At 40.0% G+C, this 22,440-nt stretch overlaps 2 protein-coding genes across 2 annotated transcripts; one reads left to right on the forward strand and one right to left on the reverse strand.

The window, feature by feature from the left end:
• Positions 1-1,078: 1,078 nt before the first annotated feature.
• LOC120629504 (alpha-1,6-mannosyl-glycoprotein 2-beta-N-acetylglucosaminyltransferase-like) lies at positions 1,079-10,146 on the reverse strand. The gene is made up of 3 exons (XM_039898448.1): positions 10,043-10,146; positions 2,369-2,950; positions 1,079-1,082 (listed from the first exon to the last, which is right to left on the reverse strand). Exons 1-3 carry the CDS (start codon positions 10,144-10,146, stop codon positions 1,079-1,081), a joined length of 690 nt encoding a protein of 229 aa, XP_039754382.1.
• Positions 10,147-11,010: 864 nt separating this feature from the next.
• Positions 11,011-13,407, forward strand: LOC120629505 (glucose dehydrogenase [FAD, quinone]-like). The gene is made up of 3 exons (XM_039898450.1): positions 11,011-11,110; positions 11,651-11,784; positions 11,857-13,407. The coding sequence occupies exons 1-3, from the start codon at positions 11,011-11,013 to the stop codon at positions 13,405-13,407; spliced, it is 1,785 nt and encodes a 594-aa protein (XP_039754384.1).
• The last annotated feature ends 9,033 nt before the right edge of the window (positions 13,408-22,440 follow it).

Consider the following 22,440-nt stretch of genomic DNA (forward strand, 5'->3'; position numbering starts at 1 on the left):
GCTAAACACTTAGTGTATCTTTCTCTAGCTTAACGTCGTATCGTTATTTCGTTGTTTTGCTTAGAAAATACAAAAACTTAAGTGTGTTAATTTGAACCAACGGCGAAAAAGGTGTTATACTTAATTACGACACGTACGTCCGTCAAATATCATCAGATTTTTATGTCTATTCATGTACGAATTTGGGTTTAAATAATTACTATTGGTCAATGGTCGGCCGATTGGCGCAGTGGGCAGCGGCCAGCTGCTTTCTGGGACCAAGGTCGCGGGTTCGATTCCCACAACTGGAAAATGTTTCTGTGTTTAATGTTTTTCAGTGTCTGGGTGTTTTTCTGTATTTTATAAGTATTTAATGTTTATGTCTATTATTCCTTAAATTATTCATCAGTCATCTAACATCTTAGTACCTACCCATAACACAAGCTACGCCTACTTCGGGGCTAAATGGCGATGTGTGTATTGTCGTAGTATATTTATTTATTAATTTATTTATCTAGGTATCTTGATAAATTCGAAAATAGCTATAAATATGTATTTATTGATAAAGATTATATTAAAACGAGTTGAGTTGTTGAGTTGAAGATTATGTTATTGCTGATGTCAATGTTCTTTACCGTTCTTAATATTATTTATACCTAAGAAATATAGAAGACATCGTTCTGATATTTCGCTTCAAAGCTTCTTAGACATCGTCAGAGCTATAGTGCGCTAGTGAATTCAGCGTCATCATAGCGTTTTTCCTCATTGGTGTTATTAAACATCGGATCCAGGCAGAGGAGCTGGTCAGAAATTTCTGTAACGCAACATTTGGCCTTACGAACTCCTTGGTCGACAGCACCCTTGGAGTCACACAAGCCACCATACTAGCGTAGCCTCTCGGGAATTGCTTGATTAGATTGCTCAGGGAGTAACTCCAGCTGCGGTCGTTGAACATGCAGTACTGTGCGGAGAACGATTCTATCTTTTCCCACGCAGTCCTATTGAACGCGAGCCCGACGTCAAAGGGCGGCCGCCACGGCTCCAAAACCAATAAATCCATGTCGAGTTTTAGTGAATTGTTTGCCGAACGACATCACACTCACCTGGAATTAAATTGGCTTTTATTTGCTAAGCGAAATAAATACTAATATTATAAACTAGATATTGCCGCGGACTTTTAAAGGGGTATCTTTGGAACAGTTAAATGTTCCCTGGCTTAAAATTATACGAGTACAATCTCTAGAATACAAGAAGTACCTATTTTATGCGAAATATATAAATTAAAAACTGTTCAAAAATCATTAATTCTATAATAAATGCGAAAGTGTGTTCGTTTGTACTTACTTTTCGCCCTAACTAAGCTTTGGCATAGAGTTAGTTAAAAGGACTTGCTACTGTGCAATGTGTAGTGTGCAATATTATAAAACAACTAGCTGACCCGCGCAACTTCGTCTGCATCAAATCGGTTATTATCAGATTTAATATCTTTTAGCATTTCTATACCCGTCGTAACGTCTAAACGATAGGTCCTATTTGAATAATTTAAAGAGGACATACTCAATAACATAATCAATTTTAACTATGAAATCATTTATTTGGATAAGGATCTGATAGGAAAGTCACCATCTTAAGATTGTACCCGTGTTTTGATTGACAAATTATAACAAAAAGCGGTTATTGTGTCTCAACAGTTAGACATTTAGCCTCCCGGACTTTTTTGTAGGTAATAATGATTACTCTATCATGTCCATCCATCCATCCATACATACACCCATCCACTCATACATCCATACTCACAAACTTTCGCATTTATAATAGAAGTAGGATGGTTCGCATGCATTCGATGGTTGTCCCAGATGCCTTGCGACTCGCTGTTATCTATGAATTATCTCCTTTATGTCCGACAATATTTACCAGATCTTCATTAAAATTTCACAAGACATGCATGATAGTATACACTTTCAAATAAAAAAATAATTATTTAAATCGGTTCAAATTTAACGGAGCTATAAAGTAAAATTGATAAAAATTTTCATCTCATTTCCCGGGAGAAACTTATTGTTTATCGGGATAAAAAGTAGCCTATATGTTGACTCGGAATATAAGCTACCACTATATCAAATTTTAATGAAATCCGTTCAGTAGTTTTCACGTGATGCCCGGACAGACAGACAGACAGATAAACAGACAAAAATTAAATGAAAATCTCTTTTGGACTCAGTATCGATTATCAATTATCATCCCCCGGTCTAAATTTTCAAAAAATATTAAATGTACAGAAATCTTCCAGTTACAGTTTTATTATAAGTATAGATTATTATATGAACCATGTAATAAAGATAGTTGTATTCACGTTGGCTTCCTAATAAATAAATAAATAAAATAATACCTGTGGAAAGTATAGCAACGCGCGCTGCGCATGTGGATCAAATCCGGCGCTACATAATTGTTTTCTTCGAGAAAAATCACCAGAGCCCGGTGCGTTTTAGCCCACTGCACTTTCTTGAAGACAAAGTTGGCCTTCCACCACCAGAGCTGCTTGTTTTCAGTGACTCTAGCATCCCGCATCATGCAGTCGGTTATGGCCGCGCCGGGCAAACAGTCTTCGTCATCTACGCCGGGAAATTTGTGAGGGTGAAGTTGCAAGGAGTGAGGATAAAAAATTTGCATCACCTTGCAGAAATCTATACCACCTATCAACCGGCTAATCTTCTCATCGTAATAGCTGTGGGAGAATATCAAAAGTGTAATGTGTATGTGCCGAACTTGCGCCAAGGAGAAAATGAGGAACTGCAGCCGTTGAACGTCTCTATGCACTTGAACCAGCAGTATCGGAGTGTCGTCGGTCATGGGCCCGTATTTATCTAAATTCGATATATTTTGATCCGAATTAATGTCGCACAATATCCGTTTAAGCTTGGCTATGTCCACAGTGTCGTTACGAGTAATTTCGTCTTCATTAAACATGTACCTTTGGAAGTGTGATGGTAAAAGCTTTGAAGGATCTTGATTTAGGAAATGATATATAAGAAAAATGAATAGAAAGATAGTGACGACGCGTAACGTTTCAGCTCTAACGTGGTCTAAAAATGATGAAAATTACTTTTAGTGTATAATATATTTGAAAATAAAATGTCAAAACTTTAATGGAAGCTTAGTTTGATGTTAATGGAAAATATGCAACCACAGATCATTAAAAGTAAAAAATTATATTACTCAAAGGTAACATTTTTTTCCGCAATTAGTTTGGGAGTTCCAGACAATTTCAATGTCCCGAGATACGAGAGAGCCTTCAATCAAAGTCCCGGGAGTATTTTAGGATATTTTTTATCGCTAGTTCTACATATTTTATACAAAAGACTCGTCAGGTTCATTGTGAACTTCAGAGCACTGGTACTAGGTTCAACCATTATTTCCACATCTGGTGTCCTGATACTAGGGATATTTTCGAAAATCCAACAACAGCCGACAGCTCTTCAGCAAAGCCAATAAGCCAATTAGTTTTATTAATATTCGAGGTAAAATTTTATCCAGAGACTTATAGACATGTTAAATAAAACTGTTTCATCTGCATTTTTTTAAATAACTTGATGAAACTTATGCTGCGCTCGCAGATAAAGGACGCCTATTTTTCGAACATTGTTCATTTTTTTGGTTTATATTCTATCCCTATTTCAATTTCAAATTATTTTCCACATATAATGCGCTATTGTTATTAATTTTTATGAGATTGGAACATACGTAAACTTTTTTTTGTACCTTCAATATACTTAGGGTACTTAACGCATTTAGGTACTACTAAAGTTGTTCGGTTGCGTTTTTCTGTTACCTAGCAAGCTAGCTTCATAAATACCATTTAGCCTATTCTACGGCTGACAATTATGCTTTATGTGGATTTAAATTTTAAATAGTATAAGTTGTTTTTGAGTTCCATTTTATACAAAAAGTCGAATGCTTTTCTTTATAATATTTGTTATTGAATGTGTGCCCGGCCACTTCTTGAGCAGTTTCGGAAGTACCTTGACGTCCGGTAACCGAACTGCTGTCGATGCGCGTGTGATGTACACGCTCGACTTTAAGCAGACACAGGCGGAGTAAGTCTGCAGAGTTTTATTGCTGCAGTAGTGCATATTTATGGGACGTGGACGGCGCAGCTAATGGCTCTTCCCAAAGAAAACAAACTAACCTTTTGCAGCTGCAATCTGCACACTGCAACCGTGTTTCGAACTGACGTCGGCGTTGAATGGAATTCAATTACTGGTTCGATAGATTGCACAAAAAGAGTTCTTCAAAACAGATTTATAAAGGGTTGGTTATTTTAGGTTAACCTTTATTCAACTACAGTTATTGTGGGAACACTTATCGATATAATTTATTTAAATAATCAAACTCAAAGTCAAAGTCAAAAATATCTTTATTCAAGCAGGCCCACAGGTGGCACTTTTGATGCGTACATAAGAACCACACGGTAGTGAGATGATGGCGATAACCACATTCGTAAACTTAAAACTAAAGCTACGAGGGTTCCAAACGCGTCCTGGTCTAAGAAGAAGCCCACAACAAACTTAGCCGGGTGTTTTTTTTTTTTTTTTTGTTATCACCATCTCACAATGTCATTTTAAATTATTAGAAGAGCAACCTGGTTAGAGCAATAATTTACACCCAAGCTTTTTTATCGTTTACGTAGTCCTTTATACTATAATAGGACTTTTCTATAAGCTTACGTTTAATACAAACTTTGAACTTTTTAAGAGACATCTCCAAGATGACAATTGGTAGTTTATTGTAGAATTGTATGCAATTTCCTTTAAACGAATTATGAATTTTATGTAACCTAGTATATTGCACTGTAAGTTTATTCTTACTTCTAATGTTTAAATTATTGCAGTCACATTTTTTCTTAAATTTAGAAATGTTTTTATGAACGTACATTAAATTTTCAAATATGTACTGACTATACACTGTCATTATTTTAAAATCTTTAAATTTATCTCTCAATGACTCTCTCGGACCCATTTTGTAGATAGAACGAACAGCCCTCTTCTGCAGCACGAAAATAGTGCTAATATCAGCAGCATTACCCCAAAGTAAAATTCCATATGACATAATGCTGTGAAAGTAACTAAAATATACCAGTCTCGCAGTTTCTACGTCGGTCATATGGCGTATCTTCTTTACCGCATAGGCAGCAGAACTAAGCCTGTTCGATAAATTATTTACATGAGGGCCCCATTGAAGTTTAGAATCTAACGTTATTCAGTTCCTCATTATTAAGTAGTACAGTGGGTTTCACGTGTTTAACATTAGGTAAAGTGAATTTTATACACTTGGTTTTTTTTCCGTTAAGAACCAATGGAATGTTACTTAAAATTATGTATATTCTTAGCTTATTAACATCTGGGCGCCTCCTTTCTCATAGAAGACTGGGTTGTAAAGCGTAGACCACCACGCTTAGGCTCACCATGCCATTACATTACTAGTTAGTGATAATAATCGGGTTCGACGGCTATTTTCTCTCGGAGGCAAAATTTAAATAATGAAATTATGTAAAGATTAGCTCTATTCCCTTTTCCAATGTTTCCACTTTGTGTTAGAATAATATGTAGTAATGTGGCGGTCTCAACATTGGCAAACTAGATGGCGCCACATGAACCTACATACCACATACATAATACATATGCAATTCAATTCAATTCAATTTTATTTATTAGCTGATACAGGTAAATAGTACGGGGAGAAACTTTTCCTATTCCCTGTTGCCGGTCTTTGCAGGTGTACTCTTAAATTCGATCCTTTGACAGGGGATATAATAGGTGGAAGTATTTTGTGTAGCCCATAGCTCCATAGCTGTCGTACACCTACATGGTTTATTAGCAACGCTTCTGGCTTCACTCGCATGTAGGCATATACGTACGGGATAATCGCGCTGCGTGAATGAAGAATGATTAATATATTATGGTTTTTCAGTATGATGTGTAGGTTTTATTCGTAGACTAAACCAACCAAATTAACCTAATTATCAACATCTGTTCTGAAATGCATGCAGAATTACGCTTAAGAGCGACCCCGTAGTTATCATGTGATACCTATTTCGTAATAGGAATAGTAGTCTATCTCATTCTCCTGTCTATAAAATATCCTTGCGCACAATATCATGAGGTTGTCTTGCACAAACGATCGAGTAAACATACTTTTTTTGATTATAAAATGAATAGTGCCTTTAAAGAAGCATTTCTTTTTCTTTACTATTTAGTTTTTTGTCTTTTAGTTGATTGAATTATCGATGTTTTGTTAAGTAGCTTAGTTTAAAGTCTAGTATAACAAAGTGATCGCCCGTATACGTTGGCATGGAGAAATAATCTAAAAAATAGATTGTTTGAGAAAAATAGAAGTGGGATTGGTACTTGCAATTTTAGTTCCTCTTTTTCGTATCAAGCGTAAGTAGTGGAGCCCGTATCTTGTATCCTTTGAGCAATCTATTGGAACTTACAAGGTGTGAAGCAAAACATGTCTGTTTTGTTCATTTCAAACTGGTGATGCACGCTACTTCATCTGCGTAAAATTTCTGATTACCTGTAAATTTTTCCGCGTTACATTAATTATGTCCACCATTCCGCAATGGGCCAGCGTGGTGGACTACGGTCTAAACCCTTCTCATTGTGAGACACCCGTGCCCTGTAGTGGGCCGGTAAAGGGATTTGTGATGAAAATTCTGCAGATAATTATATACCCGAGTTTTTCAACCTTTCGCTGCTCAAAGTGTACCGTCTAATCAGGTCGATTGTTCAATATATTTATGCCTTATATATATTATACTTGTAAAAGGTTTAAATATGGAATACAACCGTGATGTCATGCATTTGTAAAACATATTAAACCATCGGCGACTCTAACTTGATGTTGTATGTATCCATCTGGGTGCTAACCACGACGCTTTACGGCGCTGGGCGCCACTCCAGCACCTTGGGACCCTACGTACATTCCATACGACCCATCCATTGCCAGTTTAGCTTCGCAAAGCTTTCTTCACCGTTCGCTGGGTGACTGAATGACCACTGAATGACGCGTGTATTAAAAACAAATAAAATCTGGAAACGTTCAGGATTAACAAAAATATTCTTTAAACTTTTATTGAATTTCCATTTCCATTTCCGGGATTCAAACGAATGCCCGTTATCATTCGCCCAGCCTCCGCCCGCGCCCGCTACGGGTCCCCGTGCGCCCAAACGGAATACGTGATTAGGTGTAATGAAGCCCTCATCAAACATGACCGCGGAGTTATTATTTACCGCTGCAACCGCTAACGAGCGCTATTTGTGCTTACGGGTTGGACTCGCTTGTCTGACCACATCGGTATATCGTTCGGCGAGAGGGATTTAAATTCTGAAAACTTTATTTGCCGCGTTTGAGTGCATCTTAAAAGATAAGACTTAGCCATATACGATCTCGTGGTTTTTTTGCTTGGTACTTTAAAAAACCTTCAGATATTACTAAAATAATATTTCATTTCATATTTTATTATTAAAGTTTAACTCAAAAACAATATCTATGATAATTTCATCGAAAAAAGGTTTGTTTGAGTGAAACATTTCGGTACTCTTGTTGAGTTGCAAAGCTTTAGGAAACAGCAATCATCTCAATTAGCGAGTGCCCATCGTCAAGCGGGCGCGGCCCGCACTGCAGCGAGCAGCAGTTTTCTTCGGCGCTGCTTTATTGCTGCAGTGGGGCTGATTTATCGGCACGGGCGTTTAATGGCCCTGTTAGGTGAGACACAAATCTGAACGGCGAGCGGAATATCGCGGCGGAATTTTGTACGCGGAATTCCGTTGCATTGAATCGAAAAACAAAAAATCGATCACACTCGCTTACCGAGGGTTCCATACATTAGGATTCCATATAACTGCATGCCAGAGTGTTTTCATGACGTAAAGGCGTGTGAAGTCATTACATTTGGCCAGCGTGGATACGGCCTAAGCCCTTCTCATTCTGAGAGGGGATCCGTTTCCTGTAGCGGGCCGGTTGATGATGAAGGAAACGCATAAATGAGTTCATGAGCGCAATAGTCATAGTTAACTTTGTTAAATAGGTACCATGCTAAAAACTAAAATTGAACTATACAGTGACATCTATAAATCGTAGAAAATTTTATACAACTTTGTTACAATAATACAATACATAAGCCTAAAAGCCGCTAAATTTGTCTCTCTCCTCAGCACCTGCTGTATCCGCACAAGCGCCGCTGCAGAATCCGATTTAATTACCTGCTCCTCTATGTGTCTATCGGTACAGATTTTTAAAGTGGAGCGATGCGAACTTTTTCAGAATCTTTTGTTATCACGGATTTCTTCGCCTGAATGTGGAGGTTTTGATAACGTTTCTGAAGAACACTCTCGTTTAGGAATTACTGTCCAGAATGACGTCTACCTGCTTGAGGAGTTCCGCGTTATATATGCTGAAGTTAGCAATGAACCTAACATTAAGAAAGTCAAGGCTACAATAATTACTTACCTCGTAATAAGTGAGATTTGTGCAATATTGCCACTGATTGAGTAGTTCCGTTCTAGTTTTGGTTAAATCCATTTTTTATATTATTAATGCCAAAATATGTCAGTTTCTTAATTATTATGTGATGTTTATGTAATTTTATTTTGGAATAATTACCGCTTCTGTGTCAGACAAAATACGTTACACTTACAGTATATCTTACCTCAGCTTGTAACCGCGGTAATGTTAGTTACAGTGGATAGCGTTAACAACTCCCCCAAACTGCCATGAAGCTTGATGGGCTGCAGCAGTTCCCACTAATGGGACAAGTTCTCACTTATCGGCCCCTCGAGGGCCACGCGGGTTTTCGCGCAACACTCATACATATATATGTGCCATGTAGCCAGTGAAATTGTATACGACACCACAGATAAGGTAATTCTAAGGTACAGAAGTTGTTTCATATTATCATCATAATATCAAAGGATAGACGCCCAGCGCTGGCCATAGCTCTTTTGTAGGGAAAAGATTCCACGGTTTTGTGCCGATTGCGCCCAGCGGGTCTGGCCACCTCGTTGGGGGACGACTACTATTAGCACTCCCAGCACGCACTACCAGTCCCAAGGTGCGCTGGTACCTTGGGACTTTGGGACTCCAACGTCCATACGTTCGCATCTCGTTGAGCTATGTCGGTAACTCTGATTCTTCGACGGATCTCCTCATCTCTGATAACGTAGAGATATTCCGAGCATAGCTCTCTCCATCGCCCGCTTAGTATGTTTGAGGCTTCTTATGAGGCCCATAGTTAGCGACCCTGTTGTTGAATTTTGAGGGAATGCCACCTTCGGAAGGATCAGATAGAGACAGACGGACAGACAAACAGACCTATTTATTAACCATGTAACTAAGAAAAACATAACAGGTAGATATAATAACTGTAACAGCTGCTGCCCGCGTTCTACTCTCCGTCTTTTTTACTAACTCTGTGCCAAAAACCAAGTTGATTTGTTGCATAGTTAGGGACAAGCAAATAAATAAATAAATAAACAAAAACACTTTCACATTTATAGTAGGTATAAGTATATTCTAATAACGTAGGTCCCTAGCCTGTCTTAGGTAGGTATTATGTATCGAATAGATAAAGCGAAACGAATTAACTATTAGTATCAGTAGTTAAGTAGTAAGTATAAAAAATTGGAACAAGTTTTTTGTTTTTTTTTTCGCAAATCGTGGTCGGTGTATAAGTTTATATTTTTATACTCCGGTTCTTTCGTTATTTCCAGTTCGCGTCCGCCACTCGCCTTCACTTCGCGTGTTTTAACGTTCGTGGATTCATATAAATTCGCAACGAGCAGGTACGCATGTATGATAGGCGATGTAAGTGGTCTGATGATCCAAAGTGAAGTGAAGTGAGTTTGTTTGTTTGTCAAGACAAACAAACAAACTCACTTTAACATTTATGATATATAAGTTAGGATTAAAAAGATGAAGGTCGGGTCGGAGCGTAGGCGATGTCATTCAATCCGTTCCGTTTAATTTCAGCAGATTTGATAGAACCCGTTAATCAAAAGAGATGTACCAGTTAGTTGGCTCCGCGTAAACACGTTCTAAAGTGGAGCAAGGATCCTCCTCGGCCGCAGCTACCGCTGCCACAGTGACGCAAGCAGGATACTTCAACGCCATTAGTCACAGTTCACAGCACAAAGAAGTCCGTGTAGAGGTTGTGTTCATTTTTTTTACTCTAACAATAAAAAAAACCGAATGAATGAATGAATACACTTTTATTGTACACCACAGAGAAAATTTACAGAGATACAAATACAACAGCACAATAAGGTAGAACGTACAACCGAACCGTACCGAACCGAACTCAACGAACTGAATTTTTATTTCGTAAAATCAATTTAAAATGCCGCGCTTTAGTCTCGAAAAATTCGTAAATGTTACTAATATAATATTATAAATGCGAAAGTGTCTCTGTTTGTATGTTTGCTACCGACCGTTGAGCCCATCTTGATTAAATTTGCACACTTGTTTTTGCGAGAATTGGGCTATCAAATACGAAAAAAAACGTTTAAATCCAATCCAATTCAAGAAATAAAGTTTCATCCCCTATGGGGACCTGTTGGGGGCAAATTTTTAAAATACATTATTTTTTAATGATCTAACTTGAAATATGACGGAATTCATATAAACTTTCACTTACTTATTTAAAATCTCCAAAGCCTCCTTTTGAATATTGAATTTTTACTTTGTTGGGTCTGGGGTGATTTGATTAATTCGCACATTCAAACAAACAAAAAAAACTCACTTTGGTTTTATTAAAGTATCAGAGAGTGAGCAAAGAAAATCATCAAAATCTTATTCAGAGATCTGCAAAGGATTTAAGAATCAGGACTACCACCGAATTGCTGATGGGGGACGCCCTCAGCTTATCTTGCCAGACCGACCGAGGGACCAAGAGATGGCGGCTCGAAAGCAACCGGTACTACAATTCTGATATGCAGCATTTGTTTGGCTTTAGGATAGTTGCCCGACGGTGAGACGATGAGCGTGCAAGCCATACTGCGCACGCAGCAGGCGCTCAGCGTCTTGGCCGCCCTCATGCTGACGGCGCACTGGTTCCCGAAGCAAGCGGTCGTCGTCAGTAAGTGTTGTACGAGCGCTACCGCGCAGCAACTGGCGACTCTAGTCGCTGTAACAAAAATCTGGCTGTAATGCCAAACGAGACTAGTTGGTATCCGCAACCTTCATCATATTAACGGGTCTCCTCCCACACTGAGGTTAAGGCCGTAGTCCACCACGCTGGCCCAGTGGAGATTGGTGAATTCCACACATCTTTGAGAAAATTATGGAGAACTCTCGATTATGCAGGTTTTCTCAAGATGTTTTCCTTAACCGTTGAAGCAATTGATATTTTAATTCCTTAAAACGCACATAACTTAGAAAAGTTCAAGGTGGGATTCGAACTTGGCCCCCAAAAGTGAATTTGATGTCCTACTCACTGGGCTTTCACCGCTTCATCGGCAACCGTATTCGCGTAACACTTCTGAGTGCCCGGGGTCTAATTTATGAAAGCCTTTTTCTCAATAGCAGTAACATTGGTATAACTTCAGTCCTGACTTATCAAAGTTAAAATTCGAATATGAGAGATAAAAATGAGTACCAAAGTGTTCTCTGTCAACAGATTATGAAGAGTTTGACTTCATCATCGTGGGCGCAGGGTCGGCCGGCAGCGTCGTCGCCGACCGGCTGTCCGAGTGCGCCGCCCGCCGCGTGCTGGTGATCGACGCGGGAGGCGACCCGCCGCTCGAGTCCATGGTGAGCAATGCTGGCAGCTACTAGAGAAGTATGTAATGTGCAGTTCAATCTAAACAGAGATGTTTCTTCCAGACGCCGGCACTTTTCTCCTACTTACCAGATACAAAGTATGATTGGAACTTCACTTCCGAAAATGATAACTACACATCGCAGTCTCACTCGATCAAGGCGCTGAATCTGACGAGTGGCCGAGTGCTGGGCGGCGGCAGCAGCCTCAACTACTTGATGTACGTGCGCGGTTGCGCCGGGGACTACGACTCCTGGGCGCGAGCCGTGCGAGACGACTCATGGAGCTACCGAAATATTCTCGCTTACTTTATAAAAAGCGAGAGGCTCGAAGATCCAGACATCCTGAGCTCTCCTGACTGTGTTTTTCACGGCACTGATGGTTTTTTAGGGGTGACCAGAGAAAATAGAAAGGAGACGTACACATATTTAGATGCCTTTAAGGAGGCAGGGCATGACATTGTATTCGACGTGAACGGTAGAAAGAGCATAGGTTACACCTTACCACTTCTCACAGTTGCCAACGGAATAAGACAAACGACAGCGTACACTAATCTAGGAGTGAACAAAGATAGAGAAAATCTGCACATCCTTAAAAATACCCTTGTCAGTAAAATTTTGTTTGATGAAAATAATAACGCAATCGGAGTGACGGCAATAACGGCTGATAACAGAAAACTAACTCTCTTAGCCAACAAGGAAGTTATAATATCTGCCGGAGCACTCAACACTCCCAAGCTTCTCATGCTCTCTGGTATTGGACCAAAGGAACATTTAGAGTCTATGAAAATAAAAGTAAGAAGTGATCTCCCAGTCGGTATGAACTTGCAAGATCATGTTAATATCATAGTGTCCATAAAAATGGAGGCATCCAGCGCACCACCGGTACCACAGAATCCTAATCAATTCCCAATTCCTTTTGTGGTGGGCTATGTGGCCATCAATAAGTCTCGCTCTTGCGCTGAGTACCAAGTTTTCAACTTTATAACTCCCAATGACTCCGAATCACCATCCGACCTATGCGAATTTAATTACGGATATGAGCAATCTATCTGCCGGCATATTCTTGAAGCAGGTAAAGGTAGAAATACTTTGTTCGTAAATTTAAATCATCTTCATCCGAAATCCAGAGGACGAGTGACATTACGGAGTAACAATCCGCAGGACTCTCCGATTGTGAATTTGGGAACTCTGTCTGACGACAGAGACTTAGACGATTTGGCGGACTACTTGTACGATTACGTTCAGGTTGTTAACACAACATATTTCAGAAATGTCAATGCAGAAATAGTGGATTTAAATATTCCCAGATGCAAGGGTTTGCAGTTCGCCAGCAGGCCATACTGGCGATGCTACGCGCTGTACATGACGACCACCATGTTCCACTACGCCGGCACGAGCGCAATGGGCTCCGTGGTGGACGGCCGCCTGCGAGTGCTCCGCGTGCAGCGCCTGCGCGTGGCGGACAACAGCGTCATGCCCACGCTCATCAGCGGGAACACTAACGCTGCTGCGCTCATGATCGGCGAAAAGGCCTCGGACATGATAAAGCGGGACCACCCACAGACGGGGCCTCAGCACGCGTACTACGCCCAATATTACAGGCGCTTTGATTAGTTTAAGTGATGTTCGGAATTGTAAAGTCAAACGTGGTTTACTAATGGCTCTAAAACCCTACTAACCACGACGTCTGCTATCACATCTAATAAAAAATCAGTTTGCTGCACTATATTTCAATTTATTCCTCAAGAAATACATAATGGCGTAAAATTCGTTTGCATAGACGTGTATTATTAACATAGTCATACATATATACTTGTATGTGTTAAAAACCAACGTATCAGACTTATATATTAAAACTGGGGCAACACCTACTGTGTGGAGCAATTAGCGCTGTCAGCACATTTGCTGGTTCCTGCTTGGTTTTCAAGCTGACTAACGACGTGACGTGGGAGTTAGCTCTGTCCGTTAACGACATCCAATCTCGTAAACCGCTGCGACGACGGCGTTATATCCACGGCTTACGAATGATCACACTACATTCCGTTCAGGAATCCTATTAAGGAAGAGGAATACAATCAAACTACTGCACAGATTGATCGCAAAGGAGCTTTTAATTTTACAGAGATGGCGGAATGTAATACTTTCTCGACTTTGTATCGTCGGGACATAAGTTGTAAAACTTATTTCTAGTATAGGCGCGACATACATGAGGAAAAGTCATATCTATGATTACTACCGAAGTTTATTCATCGGTTGAGATCCAGAATCAAAATCATACATTAAGAAAGTTTAGGGATGTTAAATGAGAGTTATGGCCTCCCGGACTACGGAGCTCTTAAGCAGTTTATGCCGTGATACAGCATAAAATGCGTCACAGCACTCAATGTTACGTGGTTATTTTAATAAACTATTCTTAATTTTGGACAGTTTCGTTTATATTTCACATGGTGCTTAGTAGTCTTTTTTAACTGATGTAACAATGTCTCTATTTAATTATTATACCAATTGTTTCTATCAGTGGTCATGACTCTTGCACGTAAACTGATCTAGCTACTACATTAGCCGTAATTTCAATGGTTGCAGTCAAAAGAAGAAAGCCTTAAAGCGTTATTTTTTAAGCGCATTTAAATGTAGGTATAAGTCTTCCATAGCAGTGAAGTGATGGTTATTTTCTAATCGGTCAATAAACTGATACCCAAAAAAACTTACAGTAATGCCACCAGTTGCCAGTTGCCAGTTCGTATTATCAAAGTATACAAGATACACGTGGCAGCAACCGGCAGCATAATGGGGCTAAAAGCCATTTCGCACATGCCGTAAACAAATCCACCGCGGGATTTGTGCGCCGCCATTTGTTATGAACACATAGCGCTGCGCGGCGTGTTGCCTACGAGCTGTGCGACACCGAGTAGGCCGGGAGGAAACGATAGAAATCCAGTACAAAATAGCAGGAAGACACTTGCCATCCGACGCCAAAACCCTCTGCTACCAATAGTTGCGGCTTCGTTTTACTTACACGACCTTAGCGCCACTTTCTACAAGAGGAGGCCGAAACACATCCTTCACGCCCCTGACAGTCATATTATTGCTAACAACTCCCCTTACTAGGACATACAATCAAACGTGAACAGCGTTTCGCCAGCAAATACGAGGTTCACGATTTCTGACGCTATCCGAAAGTGGCCAGCTACCATGCAGACTAATAACCCTCCCGCCGCAAGCCGAAGCCTACATAACTTTATCGTATCAATCGAATACCTGCACACTATAGGGCACGGGTCTTCTACAACTGGTCCAAGCTGGCCCAGTCACTTAACACGCCTTTGAGAACATTATGGAGAATCTCAGGCATGCTTGTTTCCTCACGATGGTTTTCTTCACCGTTGAAGCAAGTTATATTTTAGCTACTTAAAACGCACTTCACTTATAAAAGTTGCCTGGGAAGTTGAGGTGCGCGCTGGGATTTGAACTTGGCCCCCCGATGGAGCCGAAGTCCTAACTACTAACTGGTCCAGTAGATATCACTGCTTTTAGACATTACTTAGACACCATTAATCCCAGAATAGTTATCCCGTAGAATGCAAACGTTTCTTCATAATCAAATTGTCATCGACATAACAGAATGTTTTTGCTGGAAATTTTCTCTTAGAAATATATTCACATTCCACAGTTGCTGATTTGGGCAATGGGCTCTTAGACTTCTCCATTTGTAGGTCTTGCGGGAAGGGTTTATACGCTGCGGGTGCCAGTGGGAAAATTTCGACATTTCTGAATGACCCCTGGATATAACTCTTTGAGTTGAGTCAGTGACTTCCATAGTCTAGAAGGACCTTGCTGACTTAGAAATTTCTCATTGAAATTTGAATATATTATAAGAACAGTTGGTATAAGTTGAGAGATGTGTTGGCCATCAGCGTGATAGAAAGTGACTTTAAAATCAACACTTATCTCTTCACTAATTTTATCTTTCGCCTTATTCTACGTTTATAGAAAAAACGACACAAATAATAGAAAAAAGGTATTTAATACATTGAAAGTTTTCGTATTATGAAGTTATCTCATTATCGGACAACCATCACACACTCAACACTAAAATTTGAGATTTTGTACAATTGAATCAATTAAATAACCGGAACGAGCCCGCAGACTTCGACAATGTAACGTGTGATCTCTTCCAGGCAATCTTAGGATTAGGAAAACCGAGCGAACCAAACAGTGGGGTGTATTATACACACACACATACTTACAAATAATAACTCACTAATATTTATCCAGATTACACACACAGCTTTGCCAATTCTAGAATTAGAATTCAATGTTGACAGTCGGAGATTTCAATGCTAATCCGTAAATTAGATTGTGATTTTAATTATTTGTACCTAATTCAGACTCAATGGGTATCTGATCGGGTATTCCGTTTGTGCCGGTGGCAGGCATGGGTTATACACACTGTTTGGAATAGATATTTGAGTTGGTTTGCATATTTTAATACTGTATCGCAATCTCTATGCATCTTTATAAACAAAGGTTAAACCTACCTTACGCTTTAAACGCACTAACAAACTCAAGTCGAATGCTGTGAAATGAGAATCTATACTTATAATAAAACAGTAACTGGAAAATTTCTGTTTCGTATTTGCGGTACTTGCATTTGAGACTCTGGGCATGGGGGCATCGGTGACGAAATCATTCATTAATGTCGTTTCCCAAAAATTGGTCCACACGTTTGATGGACTAAGAGTTGCCGCTTATCTAGCCCAATGGCTAAGTCAGGCGATTCAATTGTATGAATAAATGAAATCAAATAGCTGATAAAAGTTCTGAATAAATTAAAAAAATTTATCAGAAGTTGTTCAATTACAATGGCTGTCAATAGAAATTTTCTAGAAGCGTCGCAGGAAGCGCGCCATTAGGCTGGGAGCGCGCAGCTGCCGGCCGCACGCCAGCCGCACATTACCGGCTGTTTACACAAACAATACCTAATCTCTTTAATAAACTGCAGTGGCAACTAAGTATGAATAAATGGCCTACTTGACGTGTCAAAAAATATTATCCCTACAAATGGGTAAAATGAGGAGTAAAGTGAGTGACAGTATGAAAGTCAAAGTGTTTGTTGTGAGTTGTCCTTGGCGGGTATCGAACCAATTGTGCACACACAAATAATAACCCACAGTGCCAGAAAGAAGTCTTTCGCAAAGTAGCGCCTGCTTTCATTTAATATTTAACCATTTTCAGTCATTATGTAAATATGCTAGCAGTGTCCGCTCCGCCTGCTGTGCTGCCTAATTTCCAGTCTTAGGAAAATGAAAACATGTTTTATAATGTGGCATCATCAACAACACCCAATTACCGGCCCACTACAGAGCATGGTTCTCAACTAAGAAATTCTCAACTAAGACTTAAAAATCTTAAACTATGAAATGATGTTGGAAAAGAGCAATCTGCTGAGTTTCTTGCCGGCTCTTCTCAATGGAATCTGCCTTCCGAACCGGTGGTAGAGTCACTACAAACAGACTGACTTGACGTTTCAAAAGTGCTTATAAATTAGGGCTACTTGAAATAAATGAATTTTGAATTTGAATTTGAGTTTAAGAATTTTAGGCTAGGCTTTAGCAGAAGTTTAGGCCGTAGTGATTGTAATTTCCCACCATCAGTTGCTCAGTTTTTGTTTTCAATACAAAATCAATCTTTTTGAAATGTGATGTGCAATTTATATAAACAAAACCTGCCAATGCCTGCGAAATATTTTTTTTTGAAGTTATACTTCTTTAGGCGCGTTATGAAAAAATGATGAGAGTGAAATTTTAAGATGCGCGCGCATCTGTGACACAAAATTAACAGTATGAAGCTGTCTGCTTAACCGCTCATTAAGTCTCGAAAAAAAGCTACCAACAAAATAGAAATTGAACCTCGATATTAGTCGCGCATGTTGGTACGCTCGTCACCTCTGAATATTTATCAACATGTTTCTAGTTTATACATTCACAACACGTGTTTTAGTTTCATACAAGTGCGAATTATATATGTGCTAATAAATTATATTCAGTAGTGATTTAAATTGAATATTTTGATTGATATTACTTACTATTTGTGAATATTAGTGAAAAAAAATTGTGCTTATATACTTTTTCAAGTGCTCCAATATAATTGAGGTTAACTATCCGTATGTATTATTTATTGTTATAAATTAAAATACTTTTTTTTTACCGTTACAGCAGGGCTAGCACGGGCAGGAGATAAAAATTATATCCCCCGATTATATCCCCTGACAGGGGATATAATTAACGTGTCCACCTGCTATATCACTGGTACATGGAATAGGAGAAGTTTATCCCCGTTTATTAATACACATATATTATTTGGATATTATTTTCACTTGGGCGCCAGTGCTCTGGGAGTTGATAAAGCTGTGGGAGAAGATACGTTTTTATCCTTTTCCCGGGGAGATAATTGTCTCCTGCCCATGTTAGCAGTGCAGCTTAAGGTAAGTGATGATACAGTCTAAGGTTGTAACAGGCTAACCTCCCGAAATTAAAGCAGTTATCTTAAATCCAAATCCTTCTTCGGCTTCAACATCGTACCAGTACGCTTAATAGCTTAGGGCGCTTAGCGTATTTGATTGTAGGATAATAAACCACATTCATCCACTATATCAGACCAGAGAAAATTCAGAAATTAGAAATTCCCAAATTACCGCTCCCGGGTATCGAACACGGGACCTCCGACTTCAAACAGTGCCCACCACTACGCCAAGGGAGTCGTCAAATATAGCACTTATAACAAAAGTGTCTATCAGTGGAACAATACACAAACAAAATGGCAGATACGTACATTCAGACACTGAAATAATCGTTAGAGACTAAGATAGGGCACGTTCGAGGTGTCGTCATGTCCAAATTATCTTTTTTTTTTGGTTATATGTACTTCTTTTCACGCGTTAGGGAAAAATTATGAGTGTAATGTTTACGATGCGCGCGCACACCGTCACAAAGAACCGATACCATGAAGTTAGCTATAGTCAACATTTTAGTTTTACCAAAAAATACTTTTGACAACTTTCAACTGCCAGAGTCTGCGGGCTCATTCCGGTGATTTAATTGATTCAACTGAACAGAAATCTCGAATTTTAATGTAATAATAAGAAAACTAGATAATGCGTTATAATAAAACTTTCAATGTATTAAATATCTTTTTCTTTTGGCGAAAGATGACATTTTTGAAAAGATTTTTATTTTGTAGTAGTTTTTAGTATAACTTCTAACGCGTGTACATAAGTACACACACGTCTTTTTTTTTGGATATAGTAGGGAAGTACCCAACATCATAGGCCAGTTTTTTTAAAATTAGTCATCATGCCTATTTTGGTTAATGACATGATTCATGTTTTATCCGAAAGATAGCGTTAAGGTTAGAATGTGGCACCGAGGCCAATGTAGCTTTCAAAAGCCATGGCGGCAGCCGCCTGTCGCGCGGCGCCGTGAAAAATGGTCCCGCTGTCGGCGCGCCGCAACTACTTTTATTTTTCGCGCTCAATTTCAACGACGTTGCTCAAATTGAAGTTTGAAAGAAAAGCAAGAAGTGATAATTTAATTGAAAAATGTACAAAAGTCTAAGAAATTGGTTCTACTATAACTATTGCCCGCGCGTCAGCGTTTTTTTGAGGTTATTTATAAATCCTGTAAGTACTCGGTGTTTGGCGAATTTTTCACTTAACAATTATTCATTGTAAAGTCAGCGTCTCCTGAGGATGCTCAGGTTTCGGAGCTAAACGTGCGTAGAGGGTACGAAAGTCTGTTTGGTGTGGAGTATAAGGATTGAAGAAATTATAAACTACACCTTGCAGTAAATGAAGCTTAATTTTCATAATATCCCGTAGGAACAGTTTATTTTCTTGAGATGAATAATAGCCTACGCTACTCTCCATCCTTTCAACTAACTCCATATAAAAGATAAGGTCAATTGGTTTGCTTTATAAGGGAGTAATGTAAGGACAAACAAAACATTTCGCATTTTTAATATTACTATGGATTGTACATTTTTGTTAGTTACTTAATATCTTAAATTATTTTCTGGACTCATTTCGATCACCTACATGTCTTTCACTAATGTCTATTTGTCTAACATCTGTGTTATCAAATGTTTAACACTACGGGATGTTTGCTGTGTAAAATATTTGGCGATTCAAAGCAAACTTTATCACGAAATTTCTCTGTCGATTTTCAGTCGGTACTTCAACTATAACTGCTGTGCGGTTTGTGCCGAAAAATTGGTCCTGTTTTTGTTTGAAAAGTATTGTAGTTAACTAGCTACTAGAACTAAAATAACCCGGACAGGTTAGGCCGCTACCATCTTAGACCAGCCCACCACCAGGTGAGATTGCAGTCAAGGGTAGCATTCAAAAGACAAATAATAAATAAAATCAAGCTGTCGGGCCAAATGGTCCAATGCAATCATGCAAGCCGCTCTTTAAATCTCTTAAATTACTAACGCTGCCATGTATCTACATCTTAGAATCAGCATGCTTCGTAAAAAGGTACAGAAGTCATTTTTTTGAAATATGCGGAAATATTGTAGGCGACTTCAATCGGGGTACGATTTTTTGGATGCTGTGCCCTGTCCAGAGACGACAGTCGCCGCGGGTGGTTGGCGGCCTTGATGTGGCGGTCTCCCTGCCCCACTTGGTCCGTGTAAGCCTCTGGTACGGTGGTAGACTTCCGCGTGCATTCTCCTTCCGGGTTCCATCGTCTGCTTGCCAATCTGCGTGGTTTGGGTTTGGGGTGTGTCAGTCCGTCTGTCTGATTTCTTTTTCTGGGCTTCTTTCGCTTTTATTTGCGGACCACCTCGGTTCAAATGCTCTCAGGAGCAGGGGGATGAGGTGTCGCAGCAGCGAAAGAGGCCATATTGAAGCTCTTGGAAGCGGCCTGGGTGATTCGGGTGGGCGCGGGTATTGTGGTCCGGTTGACGTGGCTGGGGGTTTGTCTTGTGTCGTGTGGGGTCATTGTCCGTGATGGAATAGCATTCGGTCGTTGGCTGTGCGTAGCACGAGGAGGGTCTGTGCCCCCCCCCCAAAGAATACGAGGGCCGGCCTGCAGCCCGACCTCCGTCCGTGACAGGAGCTCGAGCTGCAGTGAGGGATTCTCCGGTCCCATCTCTGGGTCCGGTAAAGTTTTAAGATCCGCTTGCATGGTTTGTCTGTATGTTTGTGAGGTGTGACTATGTTGAGTAAGTGTTTGCTTGTGATGGGGATGAATGGTGCTATGATTGGGATTTTTGGTGTTGCGGTTTACTCTTCCTGGAGGGGAGAGCGTGGATATTTCGACGGGAGTGTGTGATAGGGGTAAGGCTGTGATCTGGGAGGGATTGTGCAGGATTGGGCTATCGAGGAAATAATAGATGGGAGGTTAAGGTTTGGATTGGGAAAGCACATAGTGTGTGTGAGTTTACACTATGTACTGCCAGTGATCACTCCGCTATTGCAGTCCGAGGTAGATCGTAAAAAGTTGTGCGAGCTCGTTTACCAATTGCAACATTGCCCAGGGTGGACAACGTGGACGTATTGATCTGACTCGCGACAGGGCCCAGTAGCTCAGCTCGCACACCTGAGCGTAGCTCCTGTCCCAAAGTCTCATTTTTTTGTAAATTAAGCTTGAATACTACTTACTACAATTAGCTTTCAGTGGCAAAATAAAATTACCATTACTTCTAGCCCAAGTGCGGCGCCTCAGTGTGCTGCACGGGGTTAGTTGCCGCTGTTTGTTAACGCACGTTCGTAGCCCCCCCTCCAAATGGATAGTAGTGGGAGACCATTATTGTAAGTTCTGAAGTAAATTACCGCCGCGTATTATTAATCTGTTCACAAAGTGGGCAACACTATTTTCAATGTTAAATTAAGAATTTTGACTCAACTCATGAATCGAACTATAGCCAAATTATATCTGTAGTTATACATGCTCAACAGTAGACCATCGTGGCAGTTAAAGGTGAAGATATATCACGTTATACATTTCTAAGGCAGCAGTGCATGCGCCGCACGGTCCACTCGACGTCGACTATCTTCCTACATCAAAGGTTTGAGTGACGCCTTTGTCTTGCCGAGACAAAACACGAGCCCGATCCGTCGCCTGACGCCTCCGCATTCAACCGACTTACAATACGACTCGCTCCAACCAGTTGAATAAGAATAAAGAAATGCTTTTTATTATACCACCAGTTAACCTTCAAAATCTCACCGGCTGTAATTTAAGATGATGCAGTTTAAGATGGCATCCGCTAAACCTGTTACGGAAATATTATTAAAGATACGCGTCATCGTACCAACCAGTACAGAGAAAAATCAATAATAATAAATCATCACCAGAAGAAATAATAAATCATCTCTGCTGGTGATGAAATCCAGAACAACCACTCCCACGCCACTGTGCCGGGGAGGTTATTCAGAAAGGGTTCAACAAGAGGTCTTTAATAACTAGGGAACTTCCACTGCGTGGCGTTTGCATAGAGAATGCGAAACTAACTATATCTACTGGTATTGTGTGATCTATTCCGTCAATCATCATCATCATATCAACTCATTACCGGCCCAATACCGGGCACGGGTCTCCTCCCACAATGAGAAGGGATTGAGGCCTTAGTCCACCACGCTGGTCC

Source organism: Pararge aegeria, chromosome 14 (genome assembly GCF_905163445.1).
Source record: "Pararge aegeria chromosome 14, ilParAegt1.1, whole genome shotgun sequence".
Classification (NCBI taxonomy): Eukaryota; Metazoa; Arthropoda; class Insecta; order Lepidoptera; family Nymphalidae; genus Pararge; species Pararge aegeria.

Coding starts and splice junctions, on each gene's coding strand:
- LOC120629504 (XM_039898448.1), bottom strand. CDS start 10,146: ATGGCGTTGAAGTATCCTGCTTGCGTCACTGTGGCAGCGGTAGCTGCG. Junction 2,951..10,042: donor TACGCGGAGCCAACTAACTG/GTACATCTCTTT, acceptor ACACTTCCAAAG/GTACATGTTTAATGAAGACG.
- LOC120629505 (XM_039898450.1), top strand. CDS start 11,011: ATGAGCGTGCAAGCCATACTGCGCACGCAGCAGGCGCTCAGCGTCTTG. Junction 11,111..11,650: donor GAAGCAAGCGGTCGTCGTCA/GTAAGTGTTGTA, acceptor CTCTGTCAACAG/ATTATGAAGAGTTTGACTTC. Junction 11,785..11,856: donor ACCCGCCGCTCGAGTCCATG/GTGAGCAATGCT, acceptor TGTTTCTTCCAG/ACGCCGGCACTTTTCTCCTA.